The sequence below is a fragment of the Coenobita brevimanus genome, chromosome 79 (genome assembly GCF_032717465.1).
Source record: "Coenobita brevimanus isolate Jiangsu-jjx chromosome 79, ASM3271746v2, whole genome shotgun sequence".
Lineage (NCBI taxonomy): Eukaryota > Metazoa > Arthropoda > Malacostraca > Decapoda > Coenobitidae > Coenobita > Coenobita brevimanus.
The window spans coordinates 3264861-3285642 of NC_137032.1; the positions used below are offsets into that span (position 1 = coordinate 3264861).

The following is a 20782-nucleotide window of genomic DNA, read 5'->3' on the forward strand; positions in this document are numbered from 1 at the left end:
TCCACAGATGACCATGCCTTGGACATGGGTTGTAAAGTCTCCGAAACGACTGGATGTTTTATGATTGTTATACTGTACATGTAATAGCAGGAGTGTAAGCAGGTCACTGACTCTTAACCCTTTTCATTCCTTAATGTTGTTTTTTATTTAATTTCATCAATTTTCAGAGGCTTTTACTCAGGTGCAGAAAGACTTGCTAGAGGAGTTACATATTGCCCTTATTAATCACTGCCTAACAAGTGATCTTTCCTTAGTTAAGTGCAGTCATCTAGAGATAACAAGAATGAAACAGAACACTCTTATTGGATTAAAGTGGTTAAATGTTCTGAACTAGGGTTGCCTTGCACTGGACCTTAGCCATAGTTTACTCACACCTCTAAATGGGTAATATTGGGCTTTTTTTTCTTTTTTTATAAATAGTATGACAATGTGTATAAAGGGAAGGGTGATGACCTGGAAAGAGGAAATTATAGAGGCATAGAGCTTTTGGACCAGATAATGAAGGTAATAGAGAGAGTTCTAGAAGGTATGATTAGAGAAAGAATGATTATTGATGAGATGCTGGTTGGGTTTATACCAGGTGAAGGGACCACTGATGCCATATTCACTGTTTGACTGCTTCAAGAAATACATATAGGAAAGAAAAGGGAACTGTACTTTGTTTTTGTTGATTTGGAGAAGGCCTTTGACAGAGTTCCTAGAGAGGTGGTGAAGTTGGCAATGAGAAGACTTGGGATTGAGGAGTGGCTGGTTAGGGTGGTTATGGCCATGTATGTGGGTGCTCACACTCAGTTGAGGGTGAATGAAGTTCTGAGTGAGGAGTTTTCTGTGAATGTTGGTGTGCATTAGAGGTTAGTCTTGAGACCCTTGTTGTTTATTATGGTACTTGAAGCCCTCTCAGTTAACTTCAGAAATGGACTCCCGGGGGAGATGTTGTATGTTGATGATTTGGTGTTGAATGCAGAGAATGAAAGTGAGACAGAGGAAAGATTTTGGAAATGGAGAGATGGTATTGGGCACAAGGGCTTAAAAGTAAATGCCGTTTAAGCAAAAGTGATAGTATCCAGGGCTGGTGACAGTACTGTCAAAGAAGAGGGAGAGTGGCCATGTGCGATTTGCCACAAGGGCGTGGAAAGTAATTCCATCCTGTACTGTGTTTGTGATAAGTAGGTGCATAAGAGATGTAGTGATAATAGAGGTAGACCATGAGATAACGCTGATTTCATGTGTGCTGTGTGTCAGGGAGAGCAGGTGGAGATTGCCAGGCACGAAAGGATTGAACTTGCTGGTGAATCTCGAGTGTGTGGAAGAGTTTTCTTATTTGGGAGACATGCTATGTTCTGGAGGTGGGGCTGGAGCTAGCTCTGTGGTTGGAGTGAGGAGTGGTTGGAAAAAGGGAGCTGCTGCTTCCCACCATGTTAAGTGATCTTTGTATATGTGCTGGGAGTGTAATGCTGTATGGTAGTGAGACCTGGGCAGCAAAGGAAGAGGATATGTGCGGGCTCAAACGTACAGAAATGGCAGTAATTAGGTGGATGTGCAGTGCGTCCCTGAGTGTGAGGCCTGAGGGAGCTAGGTTTATGATGGAAGAGTTGAGAGGTAGGACTGGACTGGAGTGTATTGGTGTTGAGATGAAGAGTAGATTGAGATGGTTTGGGCATATGGAGAGGATGGGGGATGATACTTGGGTGCAAGAAGTGAGAAGTGTTATTGTTAGGGGTAGGGTAGCAAGATGTAGACAGAAGTGATCACGGACAAGGTCATTAAATGTGACTTCAAGGATAAGGGACTAAATAGGGAAGCTGCCCTAGATCGAGCAGCATGGAGAGCTGCCATTAGGTTGCCAAGGCTGATGTATGCAAGCATGTTGGAGCCTTCAAAAATGAAACAAAACGATATGACACTGACATTCAGTAAAATATTTTCCCTTTCAGTGAGAAAGCTAGAGATCCCGCTTGGTGTGACCGAGTACTATGGTGTGGTGACAGCATTACCCAGCTGGCATATCGGTCACACCCTGTTCTGAAGATCAGTGACCACAAACCTGTCAGTGCTCTGTTCAGGGCAGGGGTAAGTATCTTAGGCCTGTATTTTCATTACATTAAGAGGCTGTCTAGCACCTTTTCTTACCAGTTTATTTCTGCACATGGTTGGGTAATATCCTTTTGTACAGCACCCATCATCCACTCACCTGATGTAGTGCTGCCTACTTCTTCTTTCACCTTTATCATTCTTTTTCTGTGTCTACTCTCCTCTTTTCCTGTTTCTCCAATCTTTCCTGTCACTTTTTATTACTCTTCTTTCCTTTTCAGGTGGCTTTACATTGAGTGACAAGCTTAATGGTTTCCTGTAAACCAGGAAACCATTTACAGTGCTGGATAGTAACCTCATAACCAACCCACACGTGTTCCCTATGTGTGAACATGTGGGTTGGCAGAGTCCCTGCAAAACAACCAACTCAAAGACAAACAGCCACCCCTTATGGGATTATAGTGTCTGGCCATAGATAGATTGATAGTCATTATTTGTGCAGAGTATGGTGATATTAGATTTTTTCTTTTAAGAGGTCTGTTCAGAGAGTATCCGGCCTCAGGCTTTAAAAAAATAAATGGGTAATCTATTGAGCTAGGACACTAATTCCCCTCAAAGTAGGCCCCTTCCGACTTGACACACGTAGCCCAGCATTCTTTCCACTGCCTGAAACATTTTTCAAAGTTGGTTTTTGGTATCTCCTTCAAGTGCTTTTTGGCATTTGTCAGGATCTTGTCTCATGTCTGATATTGGGAACCCTTCAGGGGAGTTTTGAATTTGGGGAATAACCAAAAGTCGCATGGAACCATGTCTGGTGTGGAGGGAGCCTGCCGGACCTGCAGAATTTTGTGATTGGCCAACAATTCTTTTATTGGGCAGGGACATTGTCATGGTGCAGCTTCCAGTTTGCCACTTTCCACAGGTCTGGGCTCTTCTGCTGAACTGCATCATGAAGACAACGGATAATGCCAAGATAGTAATGTTTGTTGACAGTCTGGCCTTCTGGTGTGTATTTAAGATGCACAGCACCACGGTAAAAAAAATATATATATATAATAAAATAAAATAAAAGTCGACATGCATTTCACCTTGCTGTGGACCTGTCGTGCTTTTTTTGGTTGAGGCAGCCCTGCATGCTTTTGCTGGGATGATTGTGCTTTGGTTTCTGAGTCATACTCTTAAACTCAAGTCTCATCTTCAGTGATAACAGTCTTCAGGAAGTTTGGATTGCGATTTGCCCACTCCAACATGTCTTGAGCAACGTTAATCCACAGAGCTTGTTGGTCACATGAGAGGAGCTGTGAGACAAACTTGGCAGCAACTCTTCACATGCCCAAATCATGCATTAAAATTTTGTGTGCTGATCCATTGCTGATTCCACTTTCATTAGCAATTTCTCTTACTGTTAACTGATGATTTCCCATGACTAAATCACAGACTTACTTCACGTTTTCAGCACTCCTGCTTGTTGATGGCCTCCCAGGACTTGGTTCACCCATAACTGACATTCGGCCATTTTTTAAGCGATTGTACTGCTCTTTTATTTGTATTACCCCCATGGCTTTATTCCTCTAAACTTGCTGGATCTTTCTGATGGTTTCAACTTGGGTGGCACCTATTTGTTGCCATCCGAAGTTCTTGGGCATTTTGACGTCTGGATAATAGCAAGTAAATTCGGATAGTGGATCAATAGAGCCAAGGCCCAGCATCCGGATACTGAACACGTTCGGATAATGAACGTTTGGATAATTGAGGAATCATCATACATGAATGTGAGCAAGCATGGAGGGATTGTGCATTGTGGTAGCAAGGAAATTATTGGATGATTTAAAAGGTCTAGATGATGTTTTTGCTAAATTCACAGTGAGTGTACGAGGTTTGTCCTAAAAGAAAGCAAACTTTTCAAAGAATGACTTTATTGTTATACTTACAACTCAGTCAGACTTGTCTCCATGAAAATACTTCCCTTCATTGTTCATACAGCGTTCCCAGCGTTTTTTCCCGTTCTGAAATGCATCATGGAATGCGTTTTCAGGGATGGTGTGCAGTTCTCTTAGCAAATTTTCATCTGTCTCGTCTGTCATCTGAAACCAGCAACCTTTGAGAATGGATTTTAACTTTGGGAACAAAAAAAAGTCTGCAGGGCCCAAATCCAGAGTGTAGGGTGACAGGGGGATGATAGTTATCACGTGCTTTGCCAAAAAGTCACAGAAAAGGAGCTATGCCTGTGCAGGTGCATTGTCATGGTGCAGGGTCCATGTTTTGTTTGTTCATGCTTCAGGTCTCTTCCTTTTTACGGCCTCCCTTAAACACTTCAGGACGTCTGTATAAAACTATTGATTATCTGACCATTTTGAACAAACCCAAGATGAACAACGCCTTCCAATAAAATAAGGCAGTCAACATCATCTTCACATTAGAGCAACTTTGACATGCCTTTTTGGGTCATGGTGATGATGTTCCAACCCACTGCAATGACTGCTTTCTTGTTTTGACATCATAGTTGTACACCCATGTTTCATCACTGGTTATGACATTTTTAAGAATGTTTTCATCAGCATTCAGACAATCAAACAGCTCCTGACTGACTGTGACATGGTTCTCTTTTTGCTCATCTGTCAGCAGATGCAACGCAAATTTTGCAGCAGCATTTTGCAGCTTCACTTTGCTTAAAATCATGTGGCACAAACTTTTATGGATAGTGTACCTACTTCTTTGGAAACTTCACAGTCAGTTAGATGATAATTTTCACAAATCGCAGCACGCACTTACTTAACGGGATCATCTTCTCTTGGTGTGGAGGGTCGACCAGATTTGGGATTGTCTTTGGTGGGTGTTCTTTGTGATTGGAACTGTTCGAGCCATGTGTGACACTGCGTATGGCTCAGACAATCCTCCACGTAAGCCCGTTGCAACATCTGAAAAGGCTCCATAATAGTTTTTCCCGGTATGAAGCAGAGTTTCACATAAACATGTTGCTCTTCAGGATCCTTCTTTGTTTAGCTTGCAAAAAACCGCCAAGTGCATTAAAAACACGTTTACTTAAGCGCGTACCCAGATGACTAAATGACGAGGCATGGTGCGGCTAGTGTTAAAGCTCAAAGTCACCACAACACAGCTCTCCCATCACTAGCACAGTATGCCAGCATGTTGTCGGGTCATTTAAAAAGTTTGGTTTATTTTGGACAGACCTCTTATACAGGTACTACTTCCCAGCTCATGCACATGTTGTATATAACATACAGTATTTACAAACACACTGTTTGCAGGCAGTGAGTAAATGTCTGTATGACAAAATTGTCCACTGATGAATTTTCTTAGAACTACCCCCCACCTTCTCCACCAACATCACCTCTGGATAGTGAAAAATATGGTTTAATTTATGCATTAACCCAGAATTTGATTTTCTTGCTTTGTTTAAGGAAAACAGATATACTGTATAAACAGGTTTTGCATTGGAAGTTTTAGTCTATCAGTCTATCTATCTGTCTATCTATAGCCAAGTGTCATATTCCTGTAAGGGGTAGCCATTTGACTTTGAGGTAGTTTTTTTATGGGGAGGGGTACTAACCCTCCACTAACCCACTTGTTAATGTGTAGGGAACACATATGGGTTGGTTATGTGGTTACCACCCAGCAATGTAAATGGTTTCCTGGCATACAGGAAACCATTAGGCTTGTCACTCAATGTAAAGCCACCTGAAAAGGAAAGAAAAGTACTAAAAAGTGACAGGAAAGATGAAAGAAAGAGGATGAGAGGAGGCAGACTTGCTATATTAGGTCAACCCTTCCTCTCGCCAGACTCAGTTCATTCAGCTAATCCTTCCTCTTACCTGACTCACTTTATTTAACCAACCCTTCCTCTTACAAGACCCGCTATATTCAGTCAAACGTTCCTCTCACAAGACGCGCTTCTTTCAGTCAACCATTCCTCTCACCAGACTCACTCCATTTCAACCAACCCTTCCTCTCACCAGATTCGCTTCACCCAACCAACCCTTCCTCTCACCAGACAAGCTATATTCAACCAATCCTCTCGTCTCCCAAATGATCCTTGTGAGACCATCTCAACTATCCATACATACCTTCCTATTGCCTACTATATTTTCTCCATCCATCCAGCCATCATCCAATCCTATGCTGTTCCATGAGGAGCGTAGGAGTCCGGGGCAAGGCAATTTGGTCCTAGAATTTAAGATGAAAATGACCAGCCACACTCATCCCTGAGTGGCATTATGTGAGCAGTACACCCCAACCACCCCATGGATATAAACCTACACAGGCTTAGTCCGATTGGAATGCCTTTACCCACTAAACCACCAGGTGCCATCATTTGGTTGTATGGTTACCACCCAGCATAGTAAATAGTTTCCTGGTGTACAGGAAACCATTTGGCATGTCACTCAGTGTAGAGTTACCCATAGGGAGAAGGAAGAGAGAGAAAGAAGGAAAGAAAGACAGAAGAGGGAATATAAAGTCTCCCGTAGGTAGAAGGAAGAGGAAAAATGAGAGAAAGAAAGACAGAAGAGGAAGGAAGGAAGAGAGGAAAGGGCAAACACTCAAAGCAGCACTACATCAAGTGAGTGGATGGTGAGTGCCCCCACCTACCACCTACCAAATTTAAACAGAAAACCTGTTAAGGAAACCATATTCTGAGGAAAACAAAACAGGACCGAACCCCATTTTGGGGTAAACCCAAAGTAAGGGGGGGAATCAACTGGGACACTACTTCAGGGTAAACCAGAAGTAGGAAGTGAAACAAATGGAATATCAATTTCATGTTGGGAATTGTGGATATTATGGTAAGAGCTGTTTCACACTATCAGAACTGTAGGGATATTAAAGGAGCCATTACATGGAACATATTTTCAGATAAAGGTGATAGACACAAGAAGATATCGACGCATCTATGAGGAAGTGATGAAGAAACTTGACAAGTTGGAGAATGAATTTTTGCCTCAGGTCACCATAGATGCCACAGAAATAATCTTGGACCCAGTGAAATTCTACCAAACCCAGATAAAATCCCTGACCATTGCTAACACAGGGCAGGTAAGCGATTATTTTTGATGCTTGCATGAACTCTTTGATAGTCTTATTTCATTGTATGTCATTGGTTGTCATGGTTATACAAGGTGATGCTTTCATGTTGTTGTAGTTGTTGTTGGCTTATGGCCCCAGGCTCAAGTAGATATATACTGGGTGGAATACAAGCTGAAGTTACTGTTTTCCTGCAGTCCATAATCCTCCTTTCAAGGGATAGGAAGTTGAGGGATACTGTATATATATAGTATTGTCCCGTTAATATTGCCATCACCATGTGAAGGCATCCCTCACCAGCATGAAATGCTGGAGATGTTGGAGAGGGATGAAGCAGAAATATGCCAACTTGGTCACCTCATTTGTATATCATTCCCCCTCCCATGAGATTCCATGGACATCATGTTTTTGGAGGTTTGATGGCTGTTTGATTATGAGAAACATGGCTTTCTTAATTAGTTCAGGAGATATGGTAATCTTAACATTGCAGAACTTATATTGCTGGTTAGGTGTTTTACCACTTCATGCATGCAACCAGTGCTGAAGAGGGATACCATCATGGTCGCACAGATATTAACCAGGCATCTCCACTGTCTGGTTATACAAATGTCCCTTAGTAACTTCCCTGTCTCCTGAAAGTAGAATGGTAAGCTGCAGATGAAGGGGCATGTTAACGCTGCAGTCCACTGGGTTGACATTTCAGATGATCCTGAGGCTGTAATAACAACAAGTTTCATGCAACACCACCTGTAGTGAATGGGATGTATTGGGGAGATGCAGGCAAGAGGTCATATAATAGTATTTTGTTTGTGGTCACCCCGTATGGGATTAAGGCATCTGGCAATAGGTAGGTTGGTAGATAGATAGTATATTTTTTTTTTGTGGTCCCAGACACATCTAGATGTAAACCTGGTGGACTGTAGGCTGAAGTTGCCTTTCTTCTGCAGTCCTTCATTCTCCTGTTAGGGGATAGGCTGAAGTTGCCTTTCTTTTGCAGTCCTCCATCCTCCTGTTAGGGGATACTGAGGGAGTTGAGGGGTATTTGTATTCCCAGTGATTATGTGGATGAGTTGCACTGTGCCTTTCTCCAGCACCAGTATATATATCAAATGGGCTCTGTAGGTAGCAGATCATATATTACTGTGTCGGATGGGATATGTTGTGGAGATACAGTTTGGTACAAGTAGTGGACTGATTATTTGGAAAATTTAAGGCTGCATAAGATATGCTGTGTAAACAGTGAAAGCCTAGCGTCAGACCCCTACACCTTGATGGAGTAATATAGGATTTTTTTTTTTTTCTTTTTTTTTTTTCTTTTTTTTTTTTAAGGCTTGAAAGGGTACCAGATGCTTGGAAGAGAATTATGCTGTGTGTGTGTTCTTACCTTCCTAATTGTTCATACCTAATTGTATCTTTACAGGAATGAGTCAAGCTTGTACTGTCCTGTGTACTAAACCACATTTATCATACATCTTAAGTTTATGAATAGTTTTGGCATACACTGTTTCATTCGGTAGTGCATTCCACTGATCAGTTGCCCTAATTGGGAAACTGAATTTTCATACGTCTTTATCACCTTTCTTTTTATGCAGTTTATTGCAATGGTCTCTTGCTGATGCTTCCCGATAGGTTATATGCTCATTTTATGTCTTTATTTCTCCTTCTGTGTGATGCATTTATATAGCATAATCATGTCTCCTCTTTTTCTTCTCTCATGTAATGGTGGTAGGTTCAGTTTTTCTAGTTTTCTTCGTAGCTTATATCCCTTATACTTGGTACGCATCTTGTAGTGGTCCTTTGTAGTTTTTCAATCTTATCCATGTGTTTTTTGAGATTTGGATTCCAGACTACTGATATATATTCCAGTGTTGGTCTGATGAATGATGTTATTATCTTTCTCAGCATGTCTTCATTTATGTATGTGAATGCTATTCTCATATTTGCAAGCAATGTATTCATGTTCCATACCTTTTCATTGATGTGGTCAGCCGGAGATAGTCTGTTATTGATAATTGCTCCTAGGTCCATCTCCTTTTCTTATATGTGTAGGGTTGAACCTCCTAACTTATAATCCCAGTCTGGTCTTTTTTTAATTTACCAAACTTAATTACATGGCATTTGTCCACTTTAAATTCCATTTGCCATCTAGTGCTCCGTTCATAAAGCTTATTTAATTCTTCTTGTAGCTCTCTGCAAGAGTCTATGTTTGTAGTTCTTCTTTGTACTTTTACATCATCAGCAAACATATTTAGATAGCCTCCATTTCCAGTATTGCTGTCACTGATTCATATGTGTGGTGCTAAATAACTGGTGCCAGCACTGAGCCCTGTGGAGCTCCGCTTGTCACTTCTCTCCATGATGAGTAATATCCCCTTAGTACCGTTCTCATTTCCCTTTCTCTGAGAAACTCATGCATCCAACAGTACAGATTACCTTGGATTCCTCCTTGATGGTACAGTTTCCATAAAAGTCTTTCATGTGGTACTCAGTCAAATGCTTTCTTGAAATCTAAATAGATACTGTCTACCCAACCTTCTCTTTTCTGTAGTGTTTCTGCAACTCTGTCATAGTAGCTTATTGGATTAGTAACACATGATTTTCACTTTCTTAAACTGAACTGCCTTTCTGTTATTTATTGTGTTCCTCTAGGTGGTTTACCCAGATTTTTCTTATCAGCTTTTCTAGTATCTTAAACACTGGTCAGGGATAGTGGTCGGTAGTTGAGTGGATTTTGTCTGTCTGCTTTCTTGAATAGGGAAAAAGTGTTTGCTTTCTTCCAAATATCAGGTAGTTTACCTTGACTCAAGGATTCCTTGAATATTGAATAGATTGGTCTGCTTAACTCTTCTGCACATTCATGTAGCACCAAACCTGAATTTTGTCAGAACCATTTGCTTTTCCTTTGTCAGATTTACTCAAGTATTCCTGTACCCCTTACTCCAATATTCGTATATCTGGTAATAATTATGGGCATGCCTGTTCCTCATCATCTCTCAAAATTATCATCATCTGTGAGAACTGAATGGAATTTTCTGTTAATTACTTCACAAGTATCTTCGTCTTGGATTTAGTTTATCCCCTCATCCATGATGGTCTGTATTTTATCGTTAACTTTAGTTTTGCTTTGAATGTACAGTAGCTGTAAAACAGCTTTGGTTGATCACAACCATACTTTTATTTGTAATATCTTCCTCAAACTGTCTTTAAGCTTCTTTCCTTATAATCATTTTTTGCCTGTTTATAGTTGTTAAATGCCCTGTATTGTGTCGTCTTTATATATTCCACAGCAAGTCTCTTTCCCCTTTTGATTTTTTACATTCTGTTAAACCATTACTTTATCCTTATTTCTGTTTCTCTGTGCTGGGGGATATAATTTTGGACTCCTGTTTCATAAAATTAAGTTTACTATATATAACATTCATGTCATATCCTCAAAGCTCATTTTCCCAATCTGTTTCTATAATGTACAGTAGGCTTGCCCAGTGCGCGACATCACAGTGCGCGAATCGCATTGTGCGCTAGTGACCAAAAATCATAACGAAACACCTTGAATGCACGAGTTTACCCCACAAAACATGAGGTAGAGGCAAGAAGTGGCTTAAAAATGCCATTTTCCATCAGTTTGTGATCCACCCCCCACACAACGTGCCAATAGTGACCTAGAGGCTCATGGGGAAGGTGCTCAAGAGGAGTCTACAATAAGATATCGCCAATAACAGCTTCAATAATAACGTTTTCGGCAATAACAGTAAGTTAGAATAGATACCCAGTTTCTATAATAATGATGTTTATTTCGTGAATACCAAGTTGTTATACTGCCAATACGTCCATAACAAGATGAGGAATGAAACAAACAAGCAAGAAGAGATGAAGGAAATTGCCGAAAATGTGAGCAGTAGCGAGGAGGAGAGGGAGGATCCTCCCCTCACCACCGCACCTGACTCGCCCACCGCCGTCCTCCACTGCCCCACCTGACTCACCAGCCGCCTCCCTCTCCACCTTCACAGCCCCACCTGACTCACCTGCTTCACCTGGCATACCTGCAACCCCCACCATAATGACTGTTGCTGCATTCTGGAGGAAATGTAACATTCAACAGGCTGTAAATTTCTTCGTCAAAGCCTGGAATAATACAACATTGGCAACCGTTAAACAAGCATGGAGCGGCCGGGGTGGTGGCGGGGGCACTGTAAGTGCGTTGCCGCGCCTCAGAACCCTTGTTGTTTAAGTCCATCAGGTCTGTTGTCTACTGTTGTTAAGGTGACTGCCCATATTTTTGTTATTGCAGCTATATCTGTAGTACAATGTCTGAAAATTTTGACCTTTTTTATGTCTCTAAGGGCCAAAAAATGTCCAGGTATTAGGGGATACCGCCCATATGTAATTTTTCCCATCAGATTATGTATTCTCAGTGCAAGAATTCACACTGCACGAGGTCATGGACTGCCCAATCTCTCGCGCACTGTGCGAGCCTACTGTACTTCTTTAGGTCATGATAGTTGCCCTTTTTTTAGTTTAGGCTCTTTTTGTAACTTTCATTGCTGCTAACTGTATCATATTGCAGTTTAATGCTGCATGGTCGCTTTATGTTATGGATATCATAATCTTGCCTGGTAAATATAAGATCTGATAATGAGGGATCTTCCAGTCCTCTTTCTGTGGTGTTTTCCTTTACATGTTGTGTTAGGAAAAACTTGTGTACAAGATCCAGGAGCTTTTGATCCCAACAGCATTCATAGCTTCTTAGATCTAAAGTATTCCAATTTATATTTATATTGAGATCTCCAGTAAATATGATTCTTTCAGATTTCTCTTTCATTCCATGTAGTAGGGCTCGTAAACTCTGAATTGTAGTGTCTGCCAGGTTTTCATATTGACCTCTTTCCCAAGTGTTTGTTTTGGGTGGCATGTATAAATTTGCCACCATTATTTGCCCTTGAGTCGTGTTGATCTCTGCTGCAATTAATTCTACACTTGTGAGGGTATATCTAGTTCTATCTCTTTGATATTTATGGTTAGACTCCGTTTCTTACACACTCTCCTCCCAGTTCATCTCTTTACAATTAACCCCTTCTTTACTGGAAATGTGTTTTGATGTACCCCTGTACATCACTTGTAAACACCTGTGAGACACCAGAACCGCAACCGTGGTACGCTGGTACACCCTCTATTGAATGGCAGCTTATGGGCCTCACGATAGCCCGGTAAGGCTGTTTCTGAAGACCTCGTGATAGCAACACCTCTGTGTTTTGACAGCAAAGACTGTGACGAAGTTTTGACGAATTCTGACATCATAAGATACATCATGACTGAGTTGCGATGGCACCAATGACTTGCTCACTGATCTGTGATGTAACCTCTTTTAGACCAATCATTATTTTATTTATAATTTCTACGACAGATATTGTACTATATTTTCCACTGACATACGGCACAGTTTACACCCCTTGGCCTGCCTGAGAGAGCCAGTTACCACGCACTTGACCACGAGAGAGGGTGTACAGGATATTTTTCTCTCATGGCATCTCTGGCGGATTCCAATAGTGATGAGTTTATTCCCAATGAGGATGCTTATTTAGATGTATCAGATGATGATTGTGGTAGGTGGGGTCGCTCACCATCCACTCATTCAATATAGTGCTGCTGTCGGGTGTCTGCCCTTTCCTCTCCTGCATCCTTCTTTCCTTCTATCCTCTTCTGTCTTTCTTTCCTTCATTCTTTCCTTGTCCTTCTGCCTACAGGTGACATTACACTCCCTCTTTTGTTTTTCTTTCCATCATTCTTTCCTCTTCCTTCTGCCCGTGGGTGACTACACTGAGTGACAAGCCAAATAGTTTCCTGTACACTAGGAATCCATTTACCACGCCGGGTGGTAACCATATAACCAAATTTTGGCGCCTGGTGGTTTAGTGGGTAATTATTGCACTCCGATCAGATTGAGCCAGTGAAGGTTTATATCCAAGGGGTGGTTGGGGTTGATTGCTCATGCAATGCCACTCAGGGATGAGTGAGGCTGGTCATTCTCAGGTTAAATGTTGGGTCCAACTGCCTAGCCCCGGGCTCCTGCGCTCCTCATGAGGCAGTGTAAGATTGGATGATGGATGGATGGATGGATCAGTTGATGATGCAGCAGTGGTTGATGTGTCAGTAGATGACTATGATTCTGAAAATGGTAGCGAGGTTGATATCATTGAGGAGGAGGAGGAAATTAGTAGCGAGCCTAGTGATGCCACACTCTTGGCAAGAAGTGGATCAAGGTTGCCATCACCATCACGTATGTCCACACACTTCATGCTCAGCTTACAAGGGAAATAAATAAGCTGTTCATCTGTGCATGACATTTTTTTCAAGCCAGTTTGTACGGTAGTTACCTGGGTAACAGTACTTTAGAATAAGATATGTAAACTAATATAATGATTTATAATCATTTTTTTTTTCATTACCAACATATGCTGGGTTCATGTGATCATCAGTAAACAAACAAATTACAAAGGGTGAATAGTTTGGACGTGGCAAAAAACATGCATTACCCCTTACACTACGGGAGGGGCAGCTCTCAGGTTGGTATGGGGGGTAAACATAGTGTTTACACTGGGGGGAGGAGTTGGTAAAGAAGGGGTTAAACTCACCCACCATGATTATGTTGTTGCATTTCTCAGTCACTTTCTGTAGGTATCTAGCCATGTCTGACAACATCTCCTGGTATTCAGCCTCCTTCCATGCCCTTGTCATAGGGAGGACATATGTTACTGTGATGTCTCTCTTGCCTTTCCCTCTCATTTCTAATTTCATATTTATCACCTCTGCCATACCTTCTCCCAGTTCCACATTGTCCACATTGTGCTGTTCTTCACTGCTGTCATCACTCCTCCTACCATTTTTTCTTTTCTGTCTCTTCTCCATAGTTTGTATTTGCCATCAGCCACCCAGATATCAATATCCTCTCTTAACTTGGTCTCTGCAAAGCATATAATATCTGGCTCATTTACCCTCAAGAAATTGTTGACTTCTAGTCCTGCCAAGATTAAGCTATCTATGTTAGCATATGCCACATTCAGTATTTTTACGTCGTTTTATTAATTCTGTCCTTCTCCTTTCCTCCCTTCGTCAAAACCACTTCCTCAGTTTCTGATCCATAACTTTCCAGTAAAACTTTGTCTTCTCTTCCTCCGTTCTCTGGTCATTTTTTTTCGTAGCTTCGTTGACTAGCTCCTTTATTTTAGCTCTTTCTTCCTCATTTCCATCTCTCCTTATCCAAACATTCTAAAACCCCTCCTTGTCGGTTAGTTTCCATGCCCTGTTAATGATCTCATTTAATGTGACCTGTGACCGAAACTTACCTTTTAGTGGCCGCGCCCCTCTATTCTTGTATCTTTCCGCCCTAAACACCTCTTCAGTCTCTTCTTGAGCTTTGTTGTCACCCTCCATAAATATTGATACTATCTCTTTAGCCTTTCCCAGTTCTTCTCTCTCCCTTTCTGGTCTTACTGACATATGTTTTTCTTTAATCCAGAATTTATCACACCTTTTTTCTTATCTGCCACATCCCTGACTCGAGATTCTCTACTTTTCAGTACCTTAACCACTTCCTTCTCCACCTTTTCCTAGTTTTCATTTCTCTGGTGTTCTCTGATCTCTTTTAGATTTATTTTTCCATCCTCCTGAATTTTCTTCCTCCCCTTGTGCTCCTTCTTGATTTCCCTGATGTGTTCATCATGCATCCTTGTTTTTGATTCATACTTATCAGGTTTAATTTTCATCCTGCCTGTTTCCTCTTCCAGCCTTTTATTTTCCCTCTAGCTGTTTATTTCATTTGTGGCTGATTCATTCCTCACATTTAACTCAGTTTCCTCTCTCTCTTGGTCAGCACTGCATGAGCAGATGCTCTCTAACTTATTTTTCATCACCATAATCTCCCTTTTCTGTTCTGAGGTCTGTTCCTGTAACTCTAATTATTGCCCAGACATGTAATTCCTGGGCATTCCTCTCAGCCACTTTCTCCACACCTGCAACACTTGTTTGGGTCAGTTTAATGCTCCCATTGCTCTGGTCTTCATTGTGTGTAAACAATGAACAATTTCTTTCCGCCATGATGCATAACGGTATGTATGAAAGTTTAAATTGCCTGTGTGTTGTACTCCTATTTGACCAATTCCTCTGTCTTTTTTTTTTTTTTTTTTTTTTTTCCTTCTCCACTAAATGCAGACGGGACCACCAGTCACACACTCATTTCACATAATCACAATAGGCAGGCCTCCTATTCACCGCTGGTTTAGTGTTATTTCCCCATGATCAGCACGGAACTCCTCTCCTTTTGATGTTCTGTGTGTGTGCACACATGTGCTGTATATGTGTGTGTGTGTGTGTGTGTGTGTGTGTGTGTGTGTGTGTGTGTGTGTGTGTGTGTGTCTGTACTGAGGAGAAGGTGATAACTGAAACGAGTAAGAGTTGCATGAGTATTTTTTGAAACTGCTTTGTGCGGTTGTGAAAATATAAAGTATGGTAGAATAGTAGTTGGCAAGTGGATGAAAGAAATTATATATACTGTATGTTCTGTATCGTAGTGGAAGGCTTGCAAGAACCCGAGATGGGTTGGCAGCTTTACTATACACTTTCAAACTGTTTTTATGAGTCCTGAAGGGCAGCTTATTTGTACAGCTGAGGAACATTTCTCTCACTGGAGAAGTGATCCACCCCAATCCATTGCATTATGTATGGGTATAGGTGTGGAAGGCTTCTAGAGTGTATGGTGAGAGAGTGCTTGTGGATATTTAATGTAGAGGTCACTAAGTAAAGAGTAGGATCAGTCTGAAAGTAGGTGTGTGGATCACATTTTAAATTTAGAAAAAATAGTGAATGATTCATTAGGAAAGGGACAAAAAGTCACATAACATTAATGATACAGGAAAGACTCATGGCTGCATAAATAGATGGACACTTTGGTTAGTTTTTTGAATACTTTTTATGGAGTTGTGACAGACTTCGTTAAGCATACAGAGTACAGTATCCATGATGAAACAGTTGAACTAATTCTGGCTACTGCCGTAGGATGTAGGTATTGCAGCATGGGAGGGCCCTTTTACTGAAGGGGTGAACTGCATTTTGGTGTCATACAATATGTCAGCATCATTTGCTGAACTAACTTGAAATATAAACAATAAATGCATTCCAAAAAACAATGGGGCATTTCAGTATCAACATAGATTGCATAATAATGCAAAATATTAATCCACGAATTACAGAAATAATCTAGGAGGAGAGAGGTGCTTGGGAGCCTCCTTAACCAGTGAGATCATGGGACCAACTAAGTCAGAGTGAATCATGAGGTTATCCAGCAACAACAACCATTGCATTTTGTTCTGATAATTTTATAATAATTTACTTTTTCTCTATTCAGGTACCTGTACAGTTTGAATTCATAAAGAAACTGAATGACACCAGTTACTGCAAACCCTGGTTAACAATTCGTCCATCAATGAACTTCATCATGCCAGGTGAGGAAGATTTTGTGGCAAATAGTACTTCATTATGTGTTAAGGTTTGTGTCACTAATACTGTATTTAGAATTGATGGACCACAATTCCATGTATCCACATAGTGCACCTAAAATGACGTAAAATACAGTGGGTTCACATTTGTCATGTATACACCAAAATTTTTGCAGTTTACATGGCTACACAGGCCACGATCAGCATTCAGAATACCCTTGTGGTGACTTAGTACCAGTAATCACTGAACACTGACGTCTTGACCTGGGTGCATGCGCACTCTTCTCGACATCGTTCCCCATTTCCCAACCCTTCTCTTCCAAATGAATGAGTACTCTCCATTGAAATGTTAATAACACCATATAAGTACAGTAATCCCTCCACTATCCAATGTAATAGAGCTAAAGGCATGTCTGGAAAGTGGGCCCCTGCCTGCTGGACTGGTACTTATGGACCCTAACCTAGCCTAACTTTGAAAGCCATCTAAACAGCTCCCTACTGGACAGGCATAGCACCTATTTAAACCTATTTAAGACCCTATTCACACCAATAATGGACATAAAACATGAAATAAATGAAAAGGAACCATAGAATGAGGAATTAGAAGTATGGAAAATACTTAGCAATGTACTGGGTACTTACAGCACATCTGTGGCCGCCTCCTCTAAGGCTCTGATAGTGGTGAAAATGCTCTTGAAGCACATACAGTAATCCAGTGTTGTGCTACACTTAATTCTTTGCAGTGTGAGTTATAATTATTTAACACTGCATTGCACCAAGCCAGTATCAACCACCAGTTTCAGCCGCCACTTTGCACTCCACACTTAATCCTTTGCACTCTAAATTCTAATTTGTTAACACTGCACAACACTGTAAATTCCCATATGGTTAAGTGGCAAGGTATTGCAGTTTATTCACTGTTTATTCACAAAAACGAGCACGTTTGGCATCCATTGCGATGAACATCCAACCTCGACGGTGGTTAGGCAGTGACTGGGGACAGAGTTGCCAGATCTGAGCTCGGCCACATTACCAAACTCCTCAATTTTCATTACCAAATTTAACTTTTCATTACCAAATTCTTAAAGGAAGCATTTATTCTCCACTAATTATATGTACAAATGGAAATAATAACTCTCCTTATAATCAGCAGCATGTTTATTTTTGCGCTATGTACGTAGCAGATTAATCAAAGAGAGTAGACTGTCCACCGTCTCCATTCTCTGTATCTTCATACATATGAAAAATCTATTTGGTATTGGATCATGCTGATTCACTACCAAACGAACTTTTCAGTACCAAATTGGCCCACATTTGGTAATGAAAAATACCAAATGGCAACCCTGACTGGGGAGGAGGGAGGAAAGAAGGAAGGGGTGAAGGGACCGTACATAAACAACAGCTGTTCGGGGCCGCACGGTGCTGCGCGCCAATTTCAAATTATGGGTGGGGAAAAATTCGGATTTTGGGGGGATTTTTTTTTTTTTTTTTTTTCTTTTTTTTTGGCCATTTTTGGGTTCCGAAGGTCCAGGCCTACAATGTCCGGAAAGTGGGCGTCTGGATAGTACAGGGATTACTGTAGTCATATTGTGTTAGTATTATAAAAAGATAATAAATCTGGAATGAGTCAGTGCGGGAGTACACAGATACCTCTCTGCCTCTGTTTTTGTCAGTGTCTGTTCGCTGACATGTGTGGTCGTATCTCTGCCTCTTGCCCATTTTGCTATCATGCATTATCTTCTCTTATTTTGGCTCTTGTCATCAAGCATACTTATTTTCAGTTAAATTTGGGCTAGGTAATTCAGTTAATTTTTCATTCATACCCTTTTAAAAGCAGTAGCTTAGGATCATTAATTGTGGTTTGTGTCTGATAGCATATGTGCATTTTGTTGTAAGAGACTGAACAAATAGAATGCAGAAAGCTTGTACCGGTGCAACTGTTTGCTGAATGTGTATATTACCCATTTTCAGTGCTACGTTGCCTATAAATAATGCAGAGCATGATATATGATGCTGTTTTTTTGTGCGTTGTTGTAGGTAGGGGCTAGATCAGGATTGACGCATACTTTCTAACAGAAAGGATACACAGAATACACACAGCTGGTACCTGCACAACCATTCAGTTGACATCTTTATTCCACTCATTTTATTTTTATGTCCATAAGTAATATGCGATATGTGACACTGCTCTTCACACATTGTTTCGGCAGGGGCTAGATCAGTACTGAGTCATACACGAAAGGATGAACGGTATGCACATAAAAGGTACTGTGGACTCTCAATTATCCGTTGGTACAATATCCGACCCAATGCAATATCAGGGGCAGCAATCTGGGCCCCATTAAAGCAGTATCCAGTGATTTTGTGCAACATCTGGCAATGAAACGGAACTTAGCTGGCGGTTCAGTGCAATATCCACCGTTGAGGGGTCTCAGCTGGCTTGTAATTGGTAGCCAGCCGTTGCCAGGGAAGTCCCAAAACTTGGGAGCCAGTGAAAACCCCCACTATATGCCAGCCAAATAGAATTTGTCATGGGCTTGGCTTATCCGGCGCACCGAGAATACCCCCGTGCTCTCATTCTTGCCCATGTATGTTGTAGAGTCAAGACGTGCCTTGCACTCCTGCCCTTCTGAACATGTGGTCACAAAACCCTGGTGTGGTGACTAATTCTGTGGCATCCTGTGTTCAAGCATCTGTACTGTGTTGTATTGCAAAGCTAATGGCCTGTCACTGCTCGTGTTCTGGTGCTTAATTGTGATTGTTAAACTACCCCTGTGCTGTATTGTGTACTATACTGTTTGTGAGTGCAACCCCTACCCCCCAGTGCTGTTTTTACTCATCAGTGGTAGCACTTGGTGAGTACATACAGTAGTACATTATGAGCAGTACTGTATTACTGTACTGTATCATTGCTGTATTGTTTTTATATGTTTAGTTTTTATATCATTACTGTATTGTTTTTATATGCTTAGTTTTCATCTTTTACTCATGATAAAGTTTTTAGGATAGAGGTTCGAGATAGACAGAATCACAACATCCGGCTCAAAGATGAATGTTGAGCCGGATATGCAGTCTGGCATTTCACATTGTTTAGCATAGGGCTTGAGTGAATTACAGTGGATAATTGAGAGTTTACTGTACATACATACATACATACATCATCTAATCCTGTGTTGCCCCATGAGGAACGTAGAGGCCCATGGCTAGGCGAGTTGGTCCTGACATTTAAGATGAGAGTGACCAGCCTCACTCATCCCTGAGTGGCATTACATGAGCAAAAAACCCCAACCATCCCTTGGATATAAACTTCCATAGGCTCAATCCAGCTGGAGCACCATAATTACCCACTGAACCACCAGGCGCCAGTTTGGTTATATGGTTACCACCCAGCATAGTAAATGGTTTCCTGGTGTAAAGGATTCCATTTGGCTTGTCACTCAATGTAAAGCCACTCATAGACAGAAGGAAGTGGAAAGAAAGAAGGAAAGAAAGACAAGAGGAAGGAAGGAAAGAAGGAAGGAAGAGAGGAAAGAGCAGTCACCCGAGAGCAGCAGTACATTGAGTGAGTGGATGGTGAGCATTCCCACCTACTACAAAGCTTATATGCACTGTTATTCACTCATACTCTTTATACATCTCTTTATTTTGTTAATTTTTGATGGTACCATATGTAATTTGCAAAATGTGATGCTGGTCTTCACATGTTGCTTTGGCGGGGCTAGGGGGGACTGAGCTTCCTTGACCATGTGACCAGTTGGTGCAATGCATGCTGTTAATGATGTAATTCATGTAATGTTTTTATCTTTTCTGTACTTAGTTAATTTGAATGGCAAAATATGGATGTCAGTACAAATACCATGTGAGTGTAAGTTGAATACTTTACTAGCTTTTATAATGTTATAAATCTTGATTATCACCAAAGAGTCGTCAGAACTTGAAATCCCCTCCCTCACCCAACACAACTTAGTCATCTCTGCTATAGTTTCTAGGTGGGTTTAAATTCCACTGTTATTACCATTATTCCTGTACAGTCAGTATTCAGTATGTCTAATGGTGATCAGTGAGTGTTTACAAATGTGTTTGGTGGTAGTACAGCTTTCCATAGGGCATGATAGGGACTTGGTAAAAAAAAAAAAAAAAAAAATCAAGATCATCTCCCTCTCCATTAGTCATATTGCATATTATAATGGGTTTTATGGTATTGTTTATATGATTGTTGGTCA

General features: G+C 41.0%; 1 protein-coding gene across 2 annotated transcripts in view; it reads left to right on the forward strand.

Moving 5' to 3' along the window:
• Window positions 1-20782, forward strand: part of Ocrl (Oculocerebrorenal syndrome of Lowe) — a 108317-nt gene that overhangs the window by 69665 nt on the left and 17870 nt on the right. For both annotated transcript variants that reach the window (XM_080279573.1, XM_080279574.1), the window contains 3 exons: window positions 1935-2070; window positions 6904-7083; window positions 16469-16565. In XM_080279573.1, the coding sequence (XP_080135699.1) occupies window positions 1935-2070; window positions 6904-7083; window positions 16469-16565 (413 nt within the window). The remainder of the gene's footprint in view (window positions 1-1934; window positions 2071-6903; window positions 7084-16468; window positions 16566-20782) is intronic.